General features: G+C 44.2%; 1 protein-coding gene across 1 annotated transcript in view; it reads left to right on the forward strand.

The window, feature by feature from the left end:
* The first annotated feature begins 5799 nt into the window (after nucleotides 1–5799).
* The window catches only part of SUMF1 (sulfatase modifying factor 1), a 1255299-nt gene continuing 1239477 nt past the window's right edge, over nucleotides 5800–21621 (forward strand). The window contains exon 1 of the mRNA XM_044076406.1: nucleotides 5800–6199. Within this exon, the coding sequence (XP_043932341.1) occupies nucleotides 5828–6199 (372 nt within the window). The 5' untranslated portion in view covers nucleotides 5800–5827. The remainder of the gene's footprint in view (nucleotides 6200–21621) is intronic.

The raw sequence follows: 21621 nt of genomic DNA on the forward strand, positions 1-21621 counted from the left end.
GTCACCAGCGCGGCTAGATCTGGCGCCGGGTCATGGCGCCCGAGACTGACGTGGTGTCAGTATAAATGCGCATGACCGACGCCATAACTTCAGTCTTTCTTGCCGCATTGTCCTGAGCAGAAGCAGAATTTGTAAGTGCCATTCGCCGCTCTGGAATTGTCGGTTTTCGAAGTTTCAGACCGAGACCAAGTTTGGCTAAGTACCATTGGGGACATTTTATTTTTGTCTTTTTCTTGTCTCAGTTTTGTCGATGTCAGAAAAGTTAATAACTGTATTTCTTGTGGGAAACAGATTCCTCATAGGGATTACCATTCACTCTGCATTCTTGTTTAGGGCCTGAGCACGACGTTGTTGGGTGTCGCTTTTGTGCTACTTTTAATAAGCGCATTATTAAACGGTTGACTGTGCTAGGCTGGTGTTTGGTAACCGCTGTAATTACAACATGCCGCCGGATTCTCCGACGACTGGCTCTTCTAGGAAGCGCAAAGAAAAGTCTTTGCGGTCCAAGCAGGATGGGCGCCCGCCGACGCCGGGTCCTGTTGAACCACTGGCTGCTTCAGTGGCTCTTTCTGACGGTGTGCCTGAGTGTCAAGGGGAGCCTTTGTTACTACAGGGCTGGCTTCTCCTTTGTTAGCCAGGTTGAGGGTGCTCCTCTGTTGTCTGTGGCCCCTCCCTCGTAGGGTGGTTAAGCCTCCTCCTTCTCTAGGCAAAGGCCATTCTAAGTCCAAATCAGCCTGCGGGTGCTTTTCCCAGGGTCCGGCTCCTAGGAAGCACATGCTGAAGATGGCTGAAGATTTGATTTCTTTAATTAGTTCCATGCCTCCCAGAAGAGGCCCAGGGTAGAGAGAGAGTTGGAGGGTTTGGTTCAGTCTTCCATTGAGTCTGATTCCTCTGTGGAAAACCTTCAGGATTTCCTCCTATTCTGATTCGGAGGCTGAGGATGCTTCTCCCTCTGCGCCCTCCAGAAGATTTTTCTTTCTCTGAAACTTTGCATTCCATGAGGGAACATTTCAAATGGGAGGGCCAGGATTATTCTGATTCTCGTAAAAGGCTGAGAGAATTTTGTTTTTGCCTCAGCACAGGCTCCTTGGCTATTCCTCCTGTACTGGATGTTGTTCAGGATATGTTTTCTGAGGCTGCCTTAACCCGGATTCTCTGCCTCCTGCCCTGTTAAACCAGATAGATACTACAGGGTTCCAGAAGCTCACAAGTACTTGTTTAAGAGCCCTAGGGCTGATCCTGAAACTATTTCTCAAGGCCCCAAGGGGCTAAGGCCTCTGAGGTTAAGAATCCAGTTCCTCTGGACAAAGATGCTAGGCCCTGGATAGGTGGGGGACAAAACTGCACACCTCTTCTACTTTCGCTATGAGGGCTTTGCATTGTCAGTTTGATACGCTCAAGTATCAGAATTTTTGTTAAGTCAATTGAAATGTAAAGTGGATGCTTTAGCTGAAGGTATTGACTGTAAGGAGCTTCAGGATTTGGTGCATGCTTCAGACCAGGTTGGGAAGCATTCTCTGCAGTGTGGTTTTGATGCTTTACAAGCTTCTTCCAGGGTGGCTGCTACTAGTTCTGTTGTTCGCAGGCATGCCTGGCTTAAAGATCAGTCCTTGTCGGAGCATGTTAAAGCTCATATTATGGATGCTCCTTTGCAGTCTGATGTTCTTTTTGGCCCTCCTGTGGAATTAGTTTTGAAAAAAATGGAGGAAAAAGCTAAATCTATGCAGACAGTGAAGGAATTTTTACAGGTTCAGCCTCCTATATTCAATAGGAATTGGCCTGCTAAGGGATGGTCTTTTCCCTCTTCGGATTTTCATTCTAGAGGCAAGTCGAGTAGTAGAGGTAGGGCTTCCTTCAGGGCCCTGTTACTTCTAGGTCTTTGAGTTCCTCTACCCCTTCTGCTGGGGAGGGCAAGGGTCAGTCCTTTCGAAGCAGACCCAATGACCTGTGTCTTCGGCTGCGGACTCTGCTTTGCTGGCAGCTCCTCTGGAAAACTGGGACTTTTCAACGGAAATTGGCATTTGGTTACCCAGACAAATGGGTGTTGGACATTGTAACTCGAGGCTACAAATTTTATTTTCACACTTTCCCGCCTTTCAACGGTATGCGGATGTGCCTCATCAGCAAAAATTGAAGCACAGGCACAGATTTCTTCTCTGCTCCAGTTAGGGCAATACAGGAAGTTCCTTGGTGAAAGGGCACAGGGTTTTATTCCGCCTTTTCTTAGTGCCAAAGAAAGGAAATACTTGGAGGCCCATTCTGATTTATCCATTCTAAACACCTTTCTAGAAATTCGGAATTCAAGATGTTAACACTGCAACAGCTGTTGCCTATGCTGGGCAGGGATCACTGGATGGTGACTTTGGATCTCAAGGAGGCCTATCTTCACATTCCTATCAGGCCCAGTTGCAGGAAATTCCTGAGGTTTCGGACTGGGAATTTGCATTATCAGTTCTCTGCATTGCCCTTTGGCTTATCTACTGCGCCCCAGGGTATTCACGAAAGTCCTGGCTCCAGTAATAGCTTTTCTCAGACTACGGGGAATTCAGATTTATCCCTATCTGGACGATTGTTTGATACTGGCTCAAGACAAGCACGACCTACTTCGACATCTGCAGTGTGTGATGACAGTTTTCTGATGCCTGGAGTATTCTGTGAACGAAATAAAGTCCAGTCTAGTACCCTCACGAGAGATGTGTTTTCTGGGTGTGAGTCTGAATACACCGACTCAGATGTCATTTCTTACACCCGACAAACAAAGAAATCTTCACCAGTACTTCCTACAGCTATCAGTCCTGTCCAGGCTGACTGCAAGGACAGTCCTTCAAGCCTTGGGGTTCATGGCATCTTGCATTCTAGTACTTCCCAATGCCAAACTGCATATGGAAGCTACAATGGTATCTCAAAAGCGCTTGGACTCAACACAGCCACGATTTGGACACTGTCATTCGGATTCTTCCTTGCATCCAGAAGGAATTTGTGTGGTGGGCTCAGGAATGTCACCTAAACAAGGGACTCTCTGTGACCCAACCAGAGGCAAGTCAGATATTAACGACAGACGCCTCGGAGTCAGCCTGGGGTGCTCATTTCAAAGGAAAATGGATTCAAGACCTTTGGCCCCGGAGTTGTTTCACTTGCATATCAATATGAAGGAGATGCTGGCAGTTCAATTTGCCTTAAAAGCATTCAAGGATCTGCTTCACCGGGACTGGTGTTGGTTCTAACAGACAACACAACTGTCATGTGGTACATCAACAAGCAGTGGGTAACTCATTCTTACCCTCTTTGCAGACAAGCAATGCTGTTATGGGAAACTGCTTTGGGTCTGCACATCACTCTTCGAGCACAGTTTCTGCCAGGGAACAAAATTTTAGCAGATGTTCTGAGCAGACAAATGGTGGATCCTCACGAATGGAAGTTGATCCTCAGGTGTTTCGTCAGTTGACCATGGCTTTGGGAACTCCAGACATAGATCTGTTCGCTTCTCCTCTGAATTTCCAACTACCTCTGTTTTGCACAAGGCTGTTTCATCCAAAGCCTGGAAAATAGATGCACTATCCTTCAGTTGAGCAACCTTCACGGTATGCCTTTCCTCCTCTGCCTCTTCTTCCAAAAGTCCTTGTTGAAAGTCAGGAGGGACAAACCGCATGATCCTTATAGCACCGGATTGGCCTCGCCAGCATTGGTGCCCTCTGTTGAGGAGTTTAATTCAGGAGGCCCCTTGGCCATTACCACGGATTCCTCACTTATTGTCTCAAGAAATCAATCATTTTCTCAATGTCAGGGTGCGATCCCTGCACCTGACAGCCTGGCACATTCAGTTTTAGAGAATGAGGGCCTTCAGCCCTCAACAAGTTTTGGATGTTCTTTTGGAAGCCAGGCCCTAGTACTCGAAAAGTTTATGCTGATAAATGGAAGAGATTTTTTCTTTGGAGTTCAGCTTAAAGGCTTTGAGGTCACATTGCCTGATTTGAGTTGTACATTGCAATATTTGACTATGTTATTGGACAAGGGTTTGTCTTTCTCTTCTATTAAAGTGCATGCTGCAGCTATTTCTGATCACTATGCTGGTGACCCTCCTTTATTTTCACATCCATTGCTTAAACAATTTCTTAGAGGGGCAAAGAATATAAGACCCCACGGAGGGACAGAGCTTCCTTCACGTACTAATCCTACTTTTCTGCCTAAAGTGGTTTCTAATGTGGCATTGAACCAGTCTATACATTTGCCTACTTTTTATGCTGACCCCAAACTGAAGGGGAAAAAGTTTTGCATTCTTTGGATGTACATAGGCAGTTATATTATTTGTTCAGGAACCAAAGAGTTCAGAAGTTCTCATCAGTTGTTTGTTTCAGTTGTTGTGACTTCCGTGGAAAGGCTGTCTCAAACAAACTATTTCCAAGTGGATTGGCCATTGTATTGCTTTTCTTTTTTGTTCTTCTCATCATGGTAAAGAGGTTCCAGTTGGGACTGTGGGCCTCATTCTAACTAGAGGCTACGACCACATCTACTGCTTTTTTAAGAGGGTAGCTACTTGGGGAAGACATTCTAGAGGCAGCTACCTGGAGTTCTAGGTACATACTCCTTTTATGAAGCATTATCATTTTGCCTCTTTATTGTTATTCGATCTAGGGCTGGGTTTGCCATATGCAGTCTTACACATGTCTGCAGCTCCTCAGGCTATTTAGTTAATCCGACCTCCCTTTGTTTTTTCCGTGGCTCTGGGATTCTACCCATTAGTCAGGGACACCTGCAGCAATGGAGAGATTTAATTTAACATAGTATCTGATTTTGTACCTACCATAAATGTAGATGTTCTGAGGATCTCCATTGCTGCAGTCCAATTTTCCTCCTCCCTTCCCCTTTTCTTTTTTAGATTGGGGTTTTTGGGTGGTGTTTTATTTTTGCATTCTGACATCTGAGGCAAGAAAGACTAAAGGATTAGTGGCGTCGGTCATGATTTATACTGACACCGCTACTGTCAGTCCTGGTATCATGACCACGACCATCATAGATCTAGCCCTTTTGGTATTCCGGGCCGATGGAGGGCGGTGAGCACCTATTAGTCAGGACTGCAGCAATGGAGATCCTCGAACATCTACATTATATGAGTAGGTACAAAACTGTACTTTTGGTGGATTTGGATTTTTTGAGGTGGAGCATGTCCATTAATTGGGAAGAGTACAAACAGGTTATAACTTCTTTTATTTTGGAGGCAATGCCGGTATTTATTAGATGAGCAACATAGAATGCCCTTCTTACCACTCTGGAGACATGGTGATCAAAGGTAAGGTTGCTGTCGACCTGTGTACCCAGGTCTCTAAGACTTCTGGACAAAGTAAAAAATAATGGGAGAGTTAAAAATAAAATCCCAAATCGGGGCCAATTTTATTATTATTTTCTGTGGATTAGAAAAAAGAATGACATCACGGACTATAATGTTTTTTTAACGAGGGTCAGGGCAAAAATATGATCCAAAAGGAGGGACAGCTGAGAGTCATCTTTCTCTCTTACACACACACCCTATATATAAATAAAAAAAGAGAGCGCTAGTAGTCAAAAGAGCGCAGTCGCCCAAATATTTTATTTACTGTTTTCTCTCCTGAACATGTAATCTGAAATATATACCACTATAAGTAAAGCAACTCGCGTCGCCTGCCCATTTCTTCACTTACGGGTAAGAGTGTGAATTATATTTTCCTACCCGTTACAAAATAGAAACTACCAACCTAAAACTAATTTCACACCTGAAAGACACGGGATTCAAGAAAAAAATATTTTCCTTACTGTAACAAGGACAGCTGACTGATCACGTGACTTTTATAGTATGGCTTCTTGCAGTTGGAAGTATTGTGTAATACTTGTTTCTAAACTTTTTAGTTTAAGGAGATGCGTTGTCGTTATGTGCGTATTCTTTTTTATAGTCCTTTTAGCTTATGGTTGTTATTGCGATTTTCTTCAAACTGAAACGGAAGAGTCATGCAGTGATGCTGGAGTTTGTAAATCTGAGTTCAGTAAAGATGTTAGCTGCGGCTGTAGTGCCTCTTTAAACAGAGAACGATCTGCTGATGTTGATGGAAATGATCAGTCTTGGAAGGAATTTTCTGCTAGGTACACCAGACCACCGGAGACACAGTCCGAGAGTCAGGAGGATGCGGAGAGTAGAGCTCACGGACAAACGCAAGCGAGAACTAATCAGGTTTGCGTTATCATAACTTTGTATTGCTTATATCATAACTTTTTATTCCTTATATCATAGGGAGGGAGGCAGGATGAGAACTGTTACAAAAGAAACAGTACACACAAATTAAAATTGTAATGCGTTCTATAAACTTTATCACTTTTTGTATGATTTTTCCGTTTAAAGGTGTGTGAAGTAAATTTTATGTTTATGATTTGTGTGCCTCTTAAGCATCGTTTCACTGCGCTGTCTGTCTCTCAACACTGTATGCTAGTTTGTTTTCATAAGTTCATATATTAGTACTAAGCTAACTGCCCTTGCGAGCCATTTTAAGCCTAGCCAGTTATCCCTTGTGAGACCCAAACTTTGGACCTTGTGTTTGTAAGGCAAACACCTTAACCATTAGGCCACCCTCCCAACACACACGGTTAATCATAGGTTTATACTAGGCTATCTGCCCTAAGGCATTTATAAGCCTAGCCCAAATTTTTGTGGCTTCGCCACCCTTATATGAAAAAAATACTGTGCCCATTAGTTTGTTTTGCCTCTGTCCAGCAGTGACACAGAGATGATTCCCGGGGTAAACCTACGATCTCCCATCCACAGGTCTAGATTTCTCTTGAACAGAGTCAGCGAGGTGCTCTGCCTCACATGGACCGGGATTTTATTCCACAGCATAGGGAGTCTCTGAGTGATAAATCTATCCCTCCAGCACGTCCTATTTATATCCGTGCTAAGGTTTAAGTCGCTTGCTCTAGTGGATGTTCGTCGTCTCCCATTGCTGCAGTCCTGACTAATGGGTACTCCGCTGCCCTCCATCGGCCCGAATACCAAAGGGCTAGATCTGGCGTCGGTCATGGCGCCCGAGACTGACGTGGTGTCAGTATAAATGCGCATGACCGACGCCATAACTTCAGTCTTTCTTGCCGCATTGTCCTGAGCAGAAGCAGAATTTGCAAGTGCCATTCGGCGTTCTGGAATTGTCGGTTTTCGAGTTTCAGACCGGAGACCAAGTTTGGCTAAGTACCCCATTGGGGACATTTTATTTTTTGTCTTTTTCTTGTCTCAGTTTTGTCGGATGTCAGAAAAAGTTAATAACTGTATTTCTTGTGAAACAGATTCCTCATAGGGCTTACCATTCACTCTGCGTCCCTTGTTTAGGGCCTGAGCACGGCGTTGTTGGGTGTCGCTTTTGTGCTACTTTTAATAAGCGTGCTATTAAGCGTCGGTTGGACTGTGCTAGGCTGGTGTTTGGTAACCGTTGTAATTACAACATGCCGTCGGATTCTCCGACGACTGGCTCTTCTAGGAAGCGCAAAGAAAAGTCTTTGCGGTCCAAGCAGGATGGGGCGTCCGCTCCGGACGTCGGTCCTGTTGAACCACTGGCTGCTTCAGTGGCTCTTTCTGACGGTGTGCCTGAGTGTCAAGGGGAGCCTTTGTTACTACAGGGGGTGGCTTCTCCTTTGTTAGGCCAGGTTGAGGGTGCTCCTCTGTTGTCTGTGGCTCCCTCCCCTCGTAGGGTGGTTAAGCCTCCTCCTTCTCTAGGCAAAGGCCATTCTAAGTCCAAATCTGCCCCTGGTGCTTTTCCCCAGGGTCCAGCTCCTAGGAAGCACATGCTGAAGATGGCTGAAGATTTGATTTCTTTAATTAGGGGTTCCATGCCTCCCCCTCAGAAGAGGCCCAGGGTAGAGAGAGAGTTGGAGGGTTTGGTTCAGTCTTCCATTGAGTCTGATTCCTCTGTGGAAAACCTTCAGGATTTCCCTCCCTATTCTGATTCGGAGGCTGAGGATGCTTCTCCCTCTCGTCCCCTCCAGAAGATTTTTCTTTCTCTGAAACTTTGCATTCCATGAGGAACATTTCAAATGGGAGGCCAGGATTATTCTGATTCTCGTAAAGGCTGAGAGAATTTTTGTTTTGCCTCAGCACAGGCCCTTGGCTATTCCTCCTGTACTGGATGTTGTTCAGGATATGTTTTCTGAGGCTGCCCTTAACCCGGATTCTCTGCCTCCTGCCCCTGTTAAACCAGATAGATACTACAGGGTTCCAGAAGCTCACAAGTACTTGTTTAAGAGCCCTAGGGCTGATCCTGAAACTATTTCTCAAGGCCCCAAGGTTAAGGCCTCTGTGGTTAAGAATCCAGTTCCTCTGGACAAAGATGCTAGGGCCCTGGATAGGTGGGGTAAAAAACTGTATACCTCTTCTACTTTGGCTATGAGGGCTTTGAATTGTCAGTTTCATATGCTCAAGTATCAGAATTTTTTGTTAAGTCAATTGAAATGTAAAGTGGATGCTTTAGCTGAAGGTATTGACTGTAAGGAGCTTCAGGATTTGGTGCATGCTTCAGACCAGGTTGGGAAGCATTCTCTGCAGTGTGGTTTTGATGCTTTACAAGCTTCTTCCAGGGTGGCTGCTACTAGTTCTGTTGTTCGCAGGCATGCCTGGCTTAAAGATCAGTCCTTGTCGGAGCATGTTAAAGCTCATATTATGGATGCTCCTTTGCAGTCTGATGTTCTTTTTGGCCCTCCTGTGGAATTAGTTTTGAAAAAAATGGAGGAAAAAGCTAAATCTATGCAGACAGTGAAGGAATTTTTACAGGTTCAGCCTCCTATATTCAATAGGAATTGGCCTGCTAAGGGATGGTCTTTTCCCTCTTCGGATTTTCATTCTAGAGGCAAGTCGAGGCGTAGTAGAGGTAGGGCTTCCTTTCAGGGCCCTGTTACTTCTAGGTCTTTGAGTTCCTCTACCCCTTCTGCTGGGGAGGGCAAGGGTCAGTCCTTTGAAGCAGACCCAATGACCTGTGTCTTGGCTGCGGACTCTGCTTTGCTGGCAGCTCCTCTGGGAAAACTGGGACTTTTCAGCGGAAATTGGCATTTGGTTACCCAGGACAAATGGGTGTTGGACATTGTAACTCGAGGCTACAAATTTTATTTTCACACTTTCCCGCCTTTCAGCGGTATGCCGGATGTGCCTCATCAGCAAAAATTGGAAGCACAGGCACAGATTTCTTCTCTGCTCCAGTTGGGGGCAATACAGGAAGTTCCTTCGGCGGAAAGGGGCACAGGGTTTTATTCCCGTCTTTTCTTAGTGCCAAAGAAAGGAAATACTTGGAGGCCCATTCTGGATTTATCCATTCTAAACACCTTTCTAGAAATTCCGAAATTCAAGATGTTAACACTGCAACAGCTGTTGCCTATGCTGGGCAGGGATCACTGGATGGTGACTTTGGATCTCAAGGAGGCCTATCTTCACATTCCTATCAGGCCCAGTTGCAGGAAATTCCTGAGGTTTCGGACTGGGAATTTGCATTATCAGTTCTCTGCATTGCCCTTTGGCTTATCTACTGCGCCCAGGGTATTCACGAAAGTCCTGGCTCCAGTAATAGCTTTTCTCAGACTACGGGGAATTCAGATTTATCCCTATCTGGACGATTGTTTGATACTGGCTCAAGACAAGCGACCTACTTCGACATCTGCAGTGTGTGATGACAGTTTTGATGCGTGGGGTATTCTGTGAGCGAAATAAAGTCCAGTCTAGTACCCTCACGAGAGATGTGTTTTCTGGGTGTGAGTCTGAATACAGCGACTCAGATGGCATTTCTTACCCCGGACAAACAAAGAAATCTTCACCAGTACTTCCTACAGCTATCAGTCCTGTCCAGGCTGACTGCAAGGACAGTCCTTCAAGCCTTGGGGTTCATGGCATCTTGCATTCTAGTACTTCCCAATGCCAAACTGCATATCACGGAAGCTACAATGGTATCTCAAAAGCGTTTGGACTCAACACAGCCACGATTTGGACACTGTCATTGATTCTTCCTTGCATCCAGAAGGAATTTGTGTGGTGGGCTCAGGAATGTCACCTAAACAAGGGACTCTCTGTGACCCAACCAGAGGCAAGTCAGATATTAACGACAGGCGCCTCGAGTCAGCCTGGGGTGCTCATTTCAAAGGAAAATGGATTCAAGACCTTTGGCCCCGGAGTTGCTTCACTTGCATATCAATATGAAGGAGATGCTGGCAGTTCAATTTGCCTTAAAAGCATTCAAGGATCTGCTTCGCCGGGACTGGTGTTGGTTCGAACAGACAACACAACTGTCATGTGGTACATCAACAAGCAGGGGGGAACTCATTCTTACCCTCTTTGCAGACAAGCAATGCTGTTATGGGAAACTGCTTTGGGTCTGCACATCACTCTTCGAGCACAGTTTCTGCCAGGAACAAAATTCGTTAGCAGATGTTCTGAGCAGACAAATGGTGGATCCTCACGAATGGAAGTTGGATCCTCAGGTGTTTCGTCAGTTGACCATGGCTTGGGGAACTCCAGACATAGATCTGTTCGCTTCTCCTCTGAATTTCCAACTACCTCTGTTTTGCACAAGGCTGTTTCATCCGAAAGCCTGGAAAATAGATGCACTATCCTTCAGTTGGAGCAACCTTCACGTGTATGCCTTTCCTCCTCTGCCTCTTCTTCCAAAAGTCCTGTTGAAAGTCAGGAGGGACAAACCGTGCATGATCCTTATAGCACCGGATTGGCCTCGTCAGCATTGGTGCCCTCTGTTGAGGAGTTTAATTCAGGAGGCCCCTTGGCCATTACCACGGATTCCTCACTTATTGTCTCAAGAAATCAATCATTTTCTCAATGTCAGGGTGCGATCCCTGCACCTGACAGCCTGGCACATTCAGTTTTAGAGAATGAGGGCCTTCAGCTCCCTCAACAAGTTTTGGATGTTCTTTTGGAAGCCAGGCGTCCTAGTACTCGAAAAGTTTATGCTGATAAATGGAAGAGATTTTTTCTTTGGAGTTCAGCTAAAGGCTTTGAGGTCACATTGCCTGATTTGAGTTGTACATTGCAATATTTGACTATGTTATTGGACAAGGGTTTGTCTTTCTCTTCTATTAAAGTGCATGCTGCAGCTATTTCTGATCACTATGCTGGTGACCCTCCTTTATTTTCACATCCATTGCTTAAACAATTTCTTAGAGGGGCAAAGAATATAAGACCCCCACGGAGGGACAGAGTTTCCTTACGTACTAATCCTACTTTTCTGCCTAAAGTGGTTTCTAATGTGGCATTGAACCAGTCTATACATTTGCCTACTTTTTATGCTGACCCCCAAACTGAAGGGGAAAAAGTTTTGCATTCTTTGGATGTACATAGGCAGTTACGATATTATTTGTTCAGAACCAAAGAGTTCAGAAGTTCTCATCAGTTGTTTGTTTCGTTTGCTGTGACTTCCCGTGGAAAGGCTGTCTCGAAACAAACTATTTCCAAGTGGATTGGCCATTGTATTGCTTTTTGTTCTTCTCATCATGGTAAAGAGGTTCCAGTTGGGATCAGGCCTCATTCTACTAGGGCTACGGCCACATCTACTGCTTTTTTAAGAGGGGTAGCTACTAAAGACATTCTAGAGGCAGCTACCTGGAGTTCTGTACATACCTTTATGAAGCATTATCATTTGCCTCTTTATTCTACGTCTAGGGCTGGGTTTGCCACTGCAGTCTTACAGGGCATGTCTGCAGCTCCTCAGGCTATTTAGTTGTCCGACCTCCCTTTGTTTTTTCCGTGGCTCTGGGATTCTACCCATTAGTCAGGACTGCAGCAATGGGAGGCAGCGAACATAGTACAGTTTTGTACCTACCATAAATGTAGATGTTCGAGGATCTCCATTGCTGCAGTCCAATCCTCCCTCCTTCCCCTTTTTCTTTTTAGATTGGGGTTTTGGGTGGTGTTTATTTTTGCATTCTGACATCTGAGGCAAGAAAGACTAAAGTTATGGCGTCGGTCATGCGCATTTATACTGACACCACGTCAGTCTCGGGCGCCATGACCGGCGCCAGATCTAGCCCTTTGGTATTCGGGCCGATGGAGGGCAGCGGAGTACCCATTAGTCAGGACTGCAGCAATGGAGATCCTCGAACATCTACATTTATGGTAGGTACAAAACTGTACTTTTTGGTGGATTTGGATTTTTTGAGGTGGAGCATGTCCATTAATTCCGGGTTGGACATGGCCTTGTATGTCAGGCACATGTCACCTCTGAGCAGACTGTATGCGACTGAATAGAGCTGGAGTTTCTTCAATCTGGCAGCATATGACAGATTTTGGAGTCCCTTTATCCTTTTGGTGAGGAACTTTTGGGGTCTCTCCAATTGCTGCAGATGTCGGGTGAGATACATCCCGAATGGGGCATTGTACTCTATCATTGGTCTGATAAGTGAAGAGTACAGGGGAACAATGACCTCACTAGATCTGGATGTGAATCCCTTCATGATCAGGTGGGCAATGTAGAAGGTCTTTCTAACCACTTTAGCAACGTGAGTGTCAAAGAAAGGCCACTGTCAACCTGGGTCCCCAGGTCCCTGATAACCTCTTCTGTGCTTAGTGGATTGCCACCTATATGGTAGCTTGGGGTTACCTTGTTTTTCCCGAAGGGTATGACAATACATTTTTTGGCGTTTAACTTCAGGCCATGGCTCTGGCACCAGCTATCTGTTTCCGTGAGTCCCTTCTGAAGGATATCCGTGTCCGATGCACTTTCCACTATGGCCCAGTTTGCAGTCGTCTGCAAACTTTGTCAGCCAAAGTCCTCCCATGTTGGCCTGTACTTCTGAGAAGTAGATGCCAAACAATAGGGGGCCAAGGACCGAGCCCTGTGGGACACCACTTGTGACCGGCTTGGAGTCTGACACAGCGCCAGCAACTCTAACCCTGTGGGTTCTGTCCTTAAGCCAGTTTGCAACCCATCTTGTGACATATGGGTTTACATTTAAGCTGGTAAGTTTTTCTACAATACCCGAGTGGGGTATTGTGTTGGAAACCCTTTCCAGGGCAAGGTAGGCTGTATGGACTGCCTTGCCCTCATCAATAGCCTTGGTGACTGTTTGAAGAAGTCGACCAAGTTCAAAGGCATGATCTTCCTTTGACAAAGCCAAACTGGGTCGGGTCCAATGTCTGCAAGTCCCCTATATCTTTGTTTATGAGCTCCATTATGATCCTCTCCATAGCTTTGCAGACTAGACTTGTTAAGCTTATGGGCGGTAATTACCAGGGTCCGTAGAGGCGCCGCCTTTGTGGAGTGGGACCACAGTTACCGTACGCCACTCTTTGGGCACGTATCCTGTGGTAAGGCTGAGATTAAACAGCTGCCTTATGTGCGGGTTTAATTCCTCATTTAGCTCGTGTAGCACACAGCCGGGGACACCATCCGGTCCCATTGATGCTGTGTTTTTAACTTTAGAGAGAGCAGCTTTCATCTGCGCATTTGAGATGTCCGGGAGGCTACACTCGGCTGGGATAGTTATCTCTCCTTTAGGGGGGGGAGAGGGGGGTATGTTGGCAATGTCTATGGGTTCAGTGATTTTTGTATCATTTTGGACTAATTCTGAGCATATCTGGGAGTTTCCACCCAGGTTCCTAACATAGCTGAAAAAGGCCTTATGATTGTCCTTTGAATCCATGGCAATTTTTCTTTCAAAATTGGCTTTAGTTGATTTTATGAGTGCTCGTATTTTTTTACTAATAATGATCAGGGGTGACTTCCCTTTTATGGATTTTGTTCTATCATGTAATAGCTTTCTCCTCTTATTGTAAAGTTTGTTAATGGCTGGGGTCCACCAGACTGGACGTTTGCCCTTTGTGGAAAGAGTCTTGGTTTTATTTGGGATTGCCTGATCCATGCAGTCCTGGAGGTGTTCATAGAAGGCATTTGTAAGGGCTTCCGCAGCTTGGGTTGTGGTTTCCACTGGCTCAGGGGCCTTGAAGGATACCACACCAGTCTTGAGTAGTGTGAAGTTTTCTTTAGAGAAGTTCTTCACTATGGTCTTTTTTGTTTGGGGTGGGGGCGGGATGTGGATTTCCAGTGAGATTAGTTTATGATCAGATCTCACCAATGAGGGATATACTTCCGGTGTGGAGCATTTTGTCCCCATGTTTGTGACAATGAGATCTAGTATATTTTCTCCTCTCGTGGGAACAGTGACTATATGTTCCATGGCATTTGAATTTATGAACTCCAGGAACCGTTGGGCTAGAAAGTTAGTGCTTGAGTAATGTTCCCAGTCTATATTCGGGTAGTTGAAGTCACCCAATATGATGGTGTTTGGAGATGCATTTATACCCTCCAGTGTCTTCAGGAAGGCTGTGTGGGGTTCCTGAGTTTGAGAGGGTGGCCTGTAGCATGCTACAATTTGTAGAGCAGTTTTGCCTATGGTTAGTTGCACCTGGATGGTTTCCGAGCTTAGGCATTGCCACCAACCTGGAGGTGTGGGTATCCTTTATGAATATGGATACACCCCCTCCTTTTGTGGTGTGGTCCGGGTTTTGGGGCCAGAATGCATGATATGAGGTAAAACCTAATAGTGCCGGGGTGCTCTCAGGAGCCTTGAACCAGGTTTCAGTTACAGCACAGACATCGATGTTCTCCATACTGAGAAGGGCCTCGAGTGTGTGCATTTTGAGATTTAGACTTCTGGCATTGAGCAGCATTACCCTCAGTTTCTTCCCATTTTTGTTTTCTAGGGTGGTAGGTTTAGAATTTGAGCCTTGCCTAAAAAAGGCACTATGGGGGTGGCAAGAGCCTTGGCCAATATCCGGAATCCCAGGGGTGACAGGTGCAAGCCGTCCCTTGCGAAGCAGCGTGGCTTGTCAAGCATGTCATCCCAGGCAGACAGACAGTGGATCCCCTTTGAATGACACCAGACATTAAGCTAATTGTTAAAGCTGATCATCTTGTCTCTATTGTGGCATCATTCTTGGTGAAGGAAGGATACTGCTCAGGGTTAGGGTCATACCTGCCTGGGCTACATAATCAGAGAGCTCCTCTGTCTCTTTTCATGTAGTCCAGGGAGGGACGTCTCAGGTCGTTCACACCAGCATGGACAATGACTGTGTCATATTTGTACTTGCCGTGGAGTGACCCGAGTGTTTCACATTATTTTCTTGCACCTATGTTGCATTCAGCAGTCTGTACATCTTCATGCATTTTTGAGAATGCAAATACCAAGTGTTGGCTCAAGCTATTATTAAGTGGTTCCGGGCTTGTTTCACAAGGACAGTGTAACTTCTCCTTTGTATTTTATACCTGTAAAAATCAAAGTCTGAAGCATACCTCTCAACCTCTTCGGACAGGAAATCTGGGCAAAGCCAAAAATAATGGGGGAACAAAGGCCCCAAAATAGGGACACATTTTAAATATTGCTCTTATAAGCTTTGAAAGTTGCTAAAATAAATGGTTGTTGTGTTGTAGTGCATTTTCCGAAGGATATGAAGTCTGAAGCTCAGATAGCTGTCTTTAATTACTGATTTTATTTGTCAAGGGTTTATCAGAAAATCGCGAATTTTATGAGAAACAGATCAAACATACGAGGTGAAAATCTGTACAGTTGAGAGTTATGGTCCCAAGTGGTGGTAGTAGGGTATCCCCTTGAAAACATTGACTTACCAGAACATTGACATTCACAACAGTGAGACCACAAAGTTGAAACTTCAGAAAGCCAAACTTTCGTAACTTTGCAAGTTAAGTCCGGGGAAAATAACCGCAGGGCCACCATGGTGACCTTTGCCTTGTTATCAACTGTAGTGTGATCTCAGAGTTGGTATTTTTAGTTAGTGGGAGTGGGGGGTGGGGCACAGCCTTCGGGGTGTGCGGGGGCGAAGCCCTCCACATTGGTGCGTTTTAGTTGATTCTGTTCGTATTTGTTGTTGGTGGTTCAGTGGTTAGTTTCCAGAATTACCTTGCGACGTTCCGAGAGTTTGGCTTTCAGAAGTTTCAACGTTGTGGTCTTGCTGTTGTGAATGTTGATGTTCTGATAAGTCGACATTTTCAAGTAGGTCCGGTAGTAGCCCAATCCAAGCTAAACCAACATGGATCATAGTCCTTAAACAGAACAAATAGGGAAGGGATTAGCTTGAGCAGGTTGAGATTTGTGAAGGAGAGCGAATCTTAGCTTCCATCCGTAAGTTCCCAAGTTTTCATGTTAAATCACCCCAGATCTTCAAAATAAGTCACATTAAATGAGTATTCATTTACCTTTTAAGATGGTATTCTTAGCTTGGTTTCACAAGAAGTGTTTTAGATTGTTTGCCATTTATACCAAGTACCTATTTTAATAAAGTAGTTGTACTTTTGTGTTTGGTGTAAACCATGTTACAGGATTTAATTTGATTCTTTTCCTGCACTGAGATGCAAGGGAGTTTATGGAGATAGGTTTGTTCATATGAGATACTATGTCATCTAAAGGTAACATTTTAATGCTTCCCCTTTGCTTTGCCTAAGGATAGGCAGGAAGGTTTCCTTATTGAATTTGATTGTATTTTTCACTATTTTACATTGGATGTTTCTTCACATTTTGGTGTTCCCATGTGGCAAAGACTGGGTTATGATCACTAATGCCATTTGACATAGTTCCTGCACAAGTAATTTTGCTGTGGCCTGTTTGTATCCAATCCAAAGCATTTTATTCTTCAGTAACTTTATCTGTCTTTGTGGTTATGTGTATTAGCTGTGTCAATCCATATAGGCTCATAGTGGTGTGAATCATTTTATAAGGAAACTTCAAGGTAACCTCAGATTACTGTTTCAAGAAGTATATTTATATTAACCAGGATAATATGTTCTCTGAGGCCAATTTATATGAACTAGGATGTTTATAGAGTGTTGCAATACATATTTTGTAAGTTAAATTTAAGTGTAGCTTCTAGTATGTTTGTTTTTGTGTTGAGTGCGCAACAAGCTTAAAAGCTTTTGTATACTTAATGGTTTTACCATCATCTCTTATTAGTGTGATCATTATGGATAATGCTGTAGATAGAAGGCAGTATTTCTTGTCTTTTTTTGTGAAATTTTAAGTCAGGTTTCTATTACTGCAATTAAGTCAGGGGTGTATGGAGGTACCCAGCTTTGCAGGTGTTGTATTATACCTGATACGAATAGCATTTATATGATTTTGTTTTTCTCTAGTAGGTCTAACCACAAAAGGTTTATTAAGATTGCTGAAAGCAGTATAATGTATGAGAAATCCTGGGTTAGGGTGAATGCCCTCACATTGTAGACGTGATTTTTAAGTTTATGCCGGTGTTAGATTTCTACAGTACATTTTGGATATATCTGAGTTGTTTAATTCTGGTTTTGTTTTTTGGTGTATATTTTAGAATGAACAGGTAACAGCTGCCTTTAGAATGAGTGCTTGTGTAGAAGTGTGAGTGGTAATAGTAGCATAATTTATTTTAGGAGGAAAAGAAAGACAAGTAAAGTAGATATATTATTTCACACAAGTAATGTTTGTAGTTGGGTTGTGTTTGTCATCCTAGTTGAGTGGAATGCTGCTTGTTTTTCTATAGTGTAATGATGAGGAATGATTCACAGGCATTTCAAGACTATTTTAGTCTAATGTCTGTGGCCTATTGGTCCCTGGATAAATTTGAGAGCACCCATCTAGTTATACAGGCTTAGTTTGTGGATTGTAAGACTATTCTTGTGCTTGAATACTATGCTAATACGATTAGGATTTTTCTGTCCTCCAGCCATGGTTATAGTCTATGTAGTTAGAGTACAGGTTAGGATGCCATTATATTTACTGTAAAAGTACAATTTATGTGATTCATAAGTGGAGTATCCGTCCTTTCTAGATTTTATAAATTGAAAATGTGGAGCAAAATGTGATACAATTATGTAAAGAAGTACAGTTGTGTAAAATCGTACCATAACTGTAGATGTCCTTGCCTTCACTTATGCAGTATTCCTTACGAATGGGATTCCCTGCTGTGAAGCCCTCCGTCCGGCCAGTTTACAAAATTCTACTGTTGCTTTAAGGTATGCTGAAGTCACCTGCTAAGTCCTTGCGTAAGGTAGGGCATAAAGGTCACATTCAGGCATACCGTCCTCAGAACAGATTGCCCCAGTAGGAACAGCAGTCCAAGGAAACCAAGGAGAATCTGCACAGCCAGGAAGAGGAAAATACCAGGGGGATGGAGCGGGGGGGGGGGGTGAGTTCTGCAACGGTGAAGGCAAGGACATCTACTGTTATGGTAAGATTTTACACAACTGTACTATATCCTTACATTTACTGCTGCAGTATTCCTTATGAATGGGAGAGTGCAAAAGCTCAAAACTGGTGCATGTGAAATAATTCCTGCTTTAAAACCTCAGCTTGGCCAGCTAGAACTTGGTTATATTCAACTGGACGTATAAGAGAATTTAAGTACCTTTATCTGCACTTTTTTTTTTTTAAAAAATACAGTATTTAACTTGATTTAAACTGTGTATGAAGGAGTGTTGAAGGAATTTTTAACTGAAGTTATTCTGCTCTTCAGTTTTTCCCACCCACCCTGTTTTTGTTTTGGTGTTAATCTTAGTGGCATTGAAACTGCCCGCCCCTCAGCCTGCCTCTGGGCCCATCTCATTTGCTCACTCAACTGAGTGCAGTGAGATCATATTCTGATTTCAGGCACTCCTACTGTGTACAAAGAGAGCATCTGGGAAATAGAAAAAAAAAAAAAAAAAAAAAAACTTATTTCCTGCCTTTCTTGTTAAGTGGTACAGACTATTTGTAGGCTTCTGAGCCCCCAAGCCCTTCTGTGTTTGAGGAAGCCTTCTAGCTTGTTTTTTTTTTCTTATAACTAGCCAGTTTTCTAGTTTCAGCACTCAAATCTGTTTCTTTGATCTCAGCACTTGTTCAGAAAAAAAAAAAAAAAAAAAAAAATAAATTTCATCTGCTTTTACTGTACTTGTGTTTCTACCTACTTCTTTTTACTTTTGCATCATCTTAAAATACTCAATTGTATTTATTACTGCTTGGTGTAACTCATTCTAAGCCTTTTGGTTTAAACACTTGGGCTTCGGACCAGTTAGTTGTTTTGCACTGAGAGGGTTTGTGGTCTGCACTGTTGTGGCAGAACAGGTAGCTTACATCCTTCTAGGTTGAGAACTGCTCATTGAGGGCTCAGTGTCTGTTATTCTAAAAGTGTATTAATTCTAGTTTAAGCACTTGGGCTTTCAAGCCAGTTATTTTACATTAAGAGGGTTCGTGGTCTGCACTCTTGTGGGAGGAGAGGCTGGACTCTGCCCTTCTGAGGTGGGAATTTCTGGTTAAAGGCTTATAGAGCATGCATATCTGAACTGTTTCTTACTGAAGTTGGTGCGCCTTGTCTGCTGTGGCATAGACTGGATTCGGGCCTGCTGGATCTAGCTTTGTTTGTGTAACTTGAGCACTAATCCAGACATTCTCTAAAGTATTCAATGGTATTTATTACTGCTTGGTTGTAACTTGATTAAAGTGTAGCTATCATTCAAGTCTTTTGGATTAAGCACTAGGGCTTCAGACCAGTTGTTTTACATTAGGAAGGTTTGTGGCAAGCACTGTGGTGGCAGGACAGGTAGCTTTCATCCTTCTAAGTTGGGAACTGCTGATTGAGAGCCCAGTGTCCAAGTGTATTAGTTCTGGTTTAGGCACTTGGGCTTCAGGCCAGTTATTTTACATTAAGAAGGTTTGTGGTCTGCACTCTTGTGGGAGAAGAGGCTGGACTCTGCCCTTCTGAGCTGGGAATTTCTGGTTAAAGGTTTATAGTGCCTGAATATTTGAACTGTATCTTACTGAAATTGGTACACCTTGTTTGCTCTAGCATAGACTAGATCCAGGCCTGCTGAATCTAGCTTTGTTTATATGCTTGTTTGTTTGCTTGTTATTTCCCTGGAAGCTAATTCCACCTAATACGCAACTTCTCAGCGCTTCTGTGGATCACTAGTGATATCTGCATTGCTTACTGTACTTATTTCCTTGTTTCACTTGAAAGAAAGTTACTGTTTGTCGTTTTTGCATTTAGTTACTTGTAACACATTGCACTCAAGTTACCTGGCACTTGCTCACTAAAGCAATTATATAAGTCGGCACTAAAAATTAAAAGCACTACACCCTCACTCCCCACTGGCCCTTGTTTTCAATTAAGGATTTCCCAATATTATTCTAGCATGTCCAAAGGTCAGTTGTCAATCTCCTCTCCGGTCCAGCTGGTAAATCTGGGAATCTTGAGGCAGTGTTATAATTGCCTCATGTACACAGACAACCCACTCCTCCTCCCACATAACACAAATACTTGCGAGAGATGCAGCTATTTAGCCAAACTGGAGGCTGAGCTCTCTCAACTCAGGACTGGCAAGACCAGACAGGAGGAGAAGGCAACTACACACACCACAAAACCAGCCTCAGATAATGCTACCACTCCACTGAATCAAACACATAAACACACAAAGACATACTCGGAGGCTCTGAGTAAAAATTTACCTAAACAGCAGAGGCCTCCAAAGCAGACACCCAAACAACTGCTACCTCAAGACACCCCACAAGCAACACATAAACCACAAAAGCAGTGTGCAAAGCAGTCACAGCCCTTAAGGCCAAATACAACACCAAACATACTTGTCATAGGTGACTCCATAGTCAGACACACTGACGTCCCACTCACCAGGCTGAACAAGGAGAGGGTCACAGTAAGCTGCCTACCGGCGCTAGAATCCGCCACATAACCCAAGCACTCGGGTCACTCCACGGCAACTACACATATGACACGGTCATTGTCCATGCTGGTGTGAGCGACCTGGGGCGTACCTCCCTGGACTACATGAAAGAGACATAGAGGAGCTCTCTGATTATGTAGCCCAGGCAGGTATGACCCTAACCCTGAGCAGTATCCTTCCTTCACCAAGAATGATGCCACAATATAGAGACAAGATGATCAGCTTTAACAATTGGCTTAATGTCTGGTGTCATTCAAAGGGGATCCAGTGTCTGTCTGCCTGGGATCCAGTGTCTGTCTGCCTGGGATTACATGCTTGACAAGCCACGCTGCTCCTGAGGGCGGCTTGCACCTGTCACCCTGGGATTCCAGATATTGGCTAAGGCTCTTGCCACCCCCATAGTGCCTTTTTTAGGCAAGGCTCAAATTCTAAACCTACCACCCTAGAAAACAAAAATGGGAAGAAACTGAGGGTAATGCTGCTCAATGCCAGAAGTCTAAATCTCAAAATGCACACACTCGAGGCCCTTCTCAGTATGGAGAACATCGATGTCTGTGCTGTAACTGAAACCTGGTTCAAGGCTCCTGAGAGCACCCGGCACTATTAGGTTTACCTCATATCATGCGTTCCGGCCCCAAAACCGGACCACACCACAGAAGGAGGGTGTATCCATATTCATAAAGGATACCCACACCTCCAGGTTGGTGGCAACGAAGCTTGGAAACCATCCAGGTGCAACTAACCATAGGCAAAACTGCTCTACAAATTGTAGCATGCTACAGGCCACCCTCTCAAACTCAGGAACCCCACACAGCCTTCCTGAAGACACTGGAGGTATAAATGCATCTTCAAACACCATCATATTGGGTGACTTCAACTACCCGAATATAGACTGGGAACATTACTCAAGCCCTAACTTTCTAGCCCAACG

Source organism: Protopterus annectens, chromosome 7.part0 (genome assembly GCF_019279795.1).
Source record: "Protopterus annectens isolate FY-2018-M chromosome 7.part0, PAN1.0, whole genome shotgun sequence".
NCBI classification, from domain to species: domain Eukaryota; kingdom Metazoa; phylum Chordata; order Ceratodontiformes; family Protopteridae; genus Protopterus; species Protopterus annectens.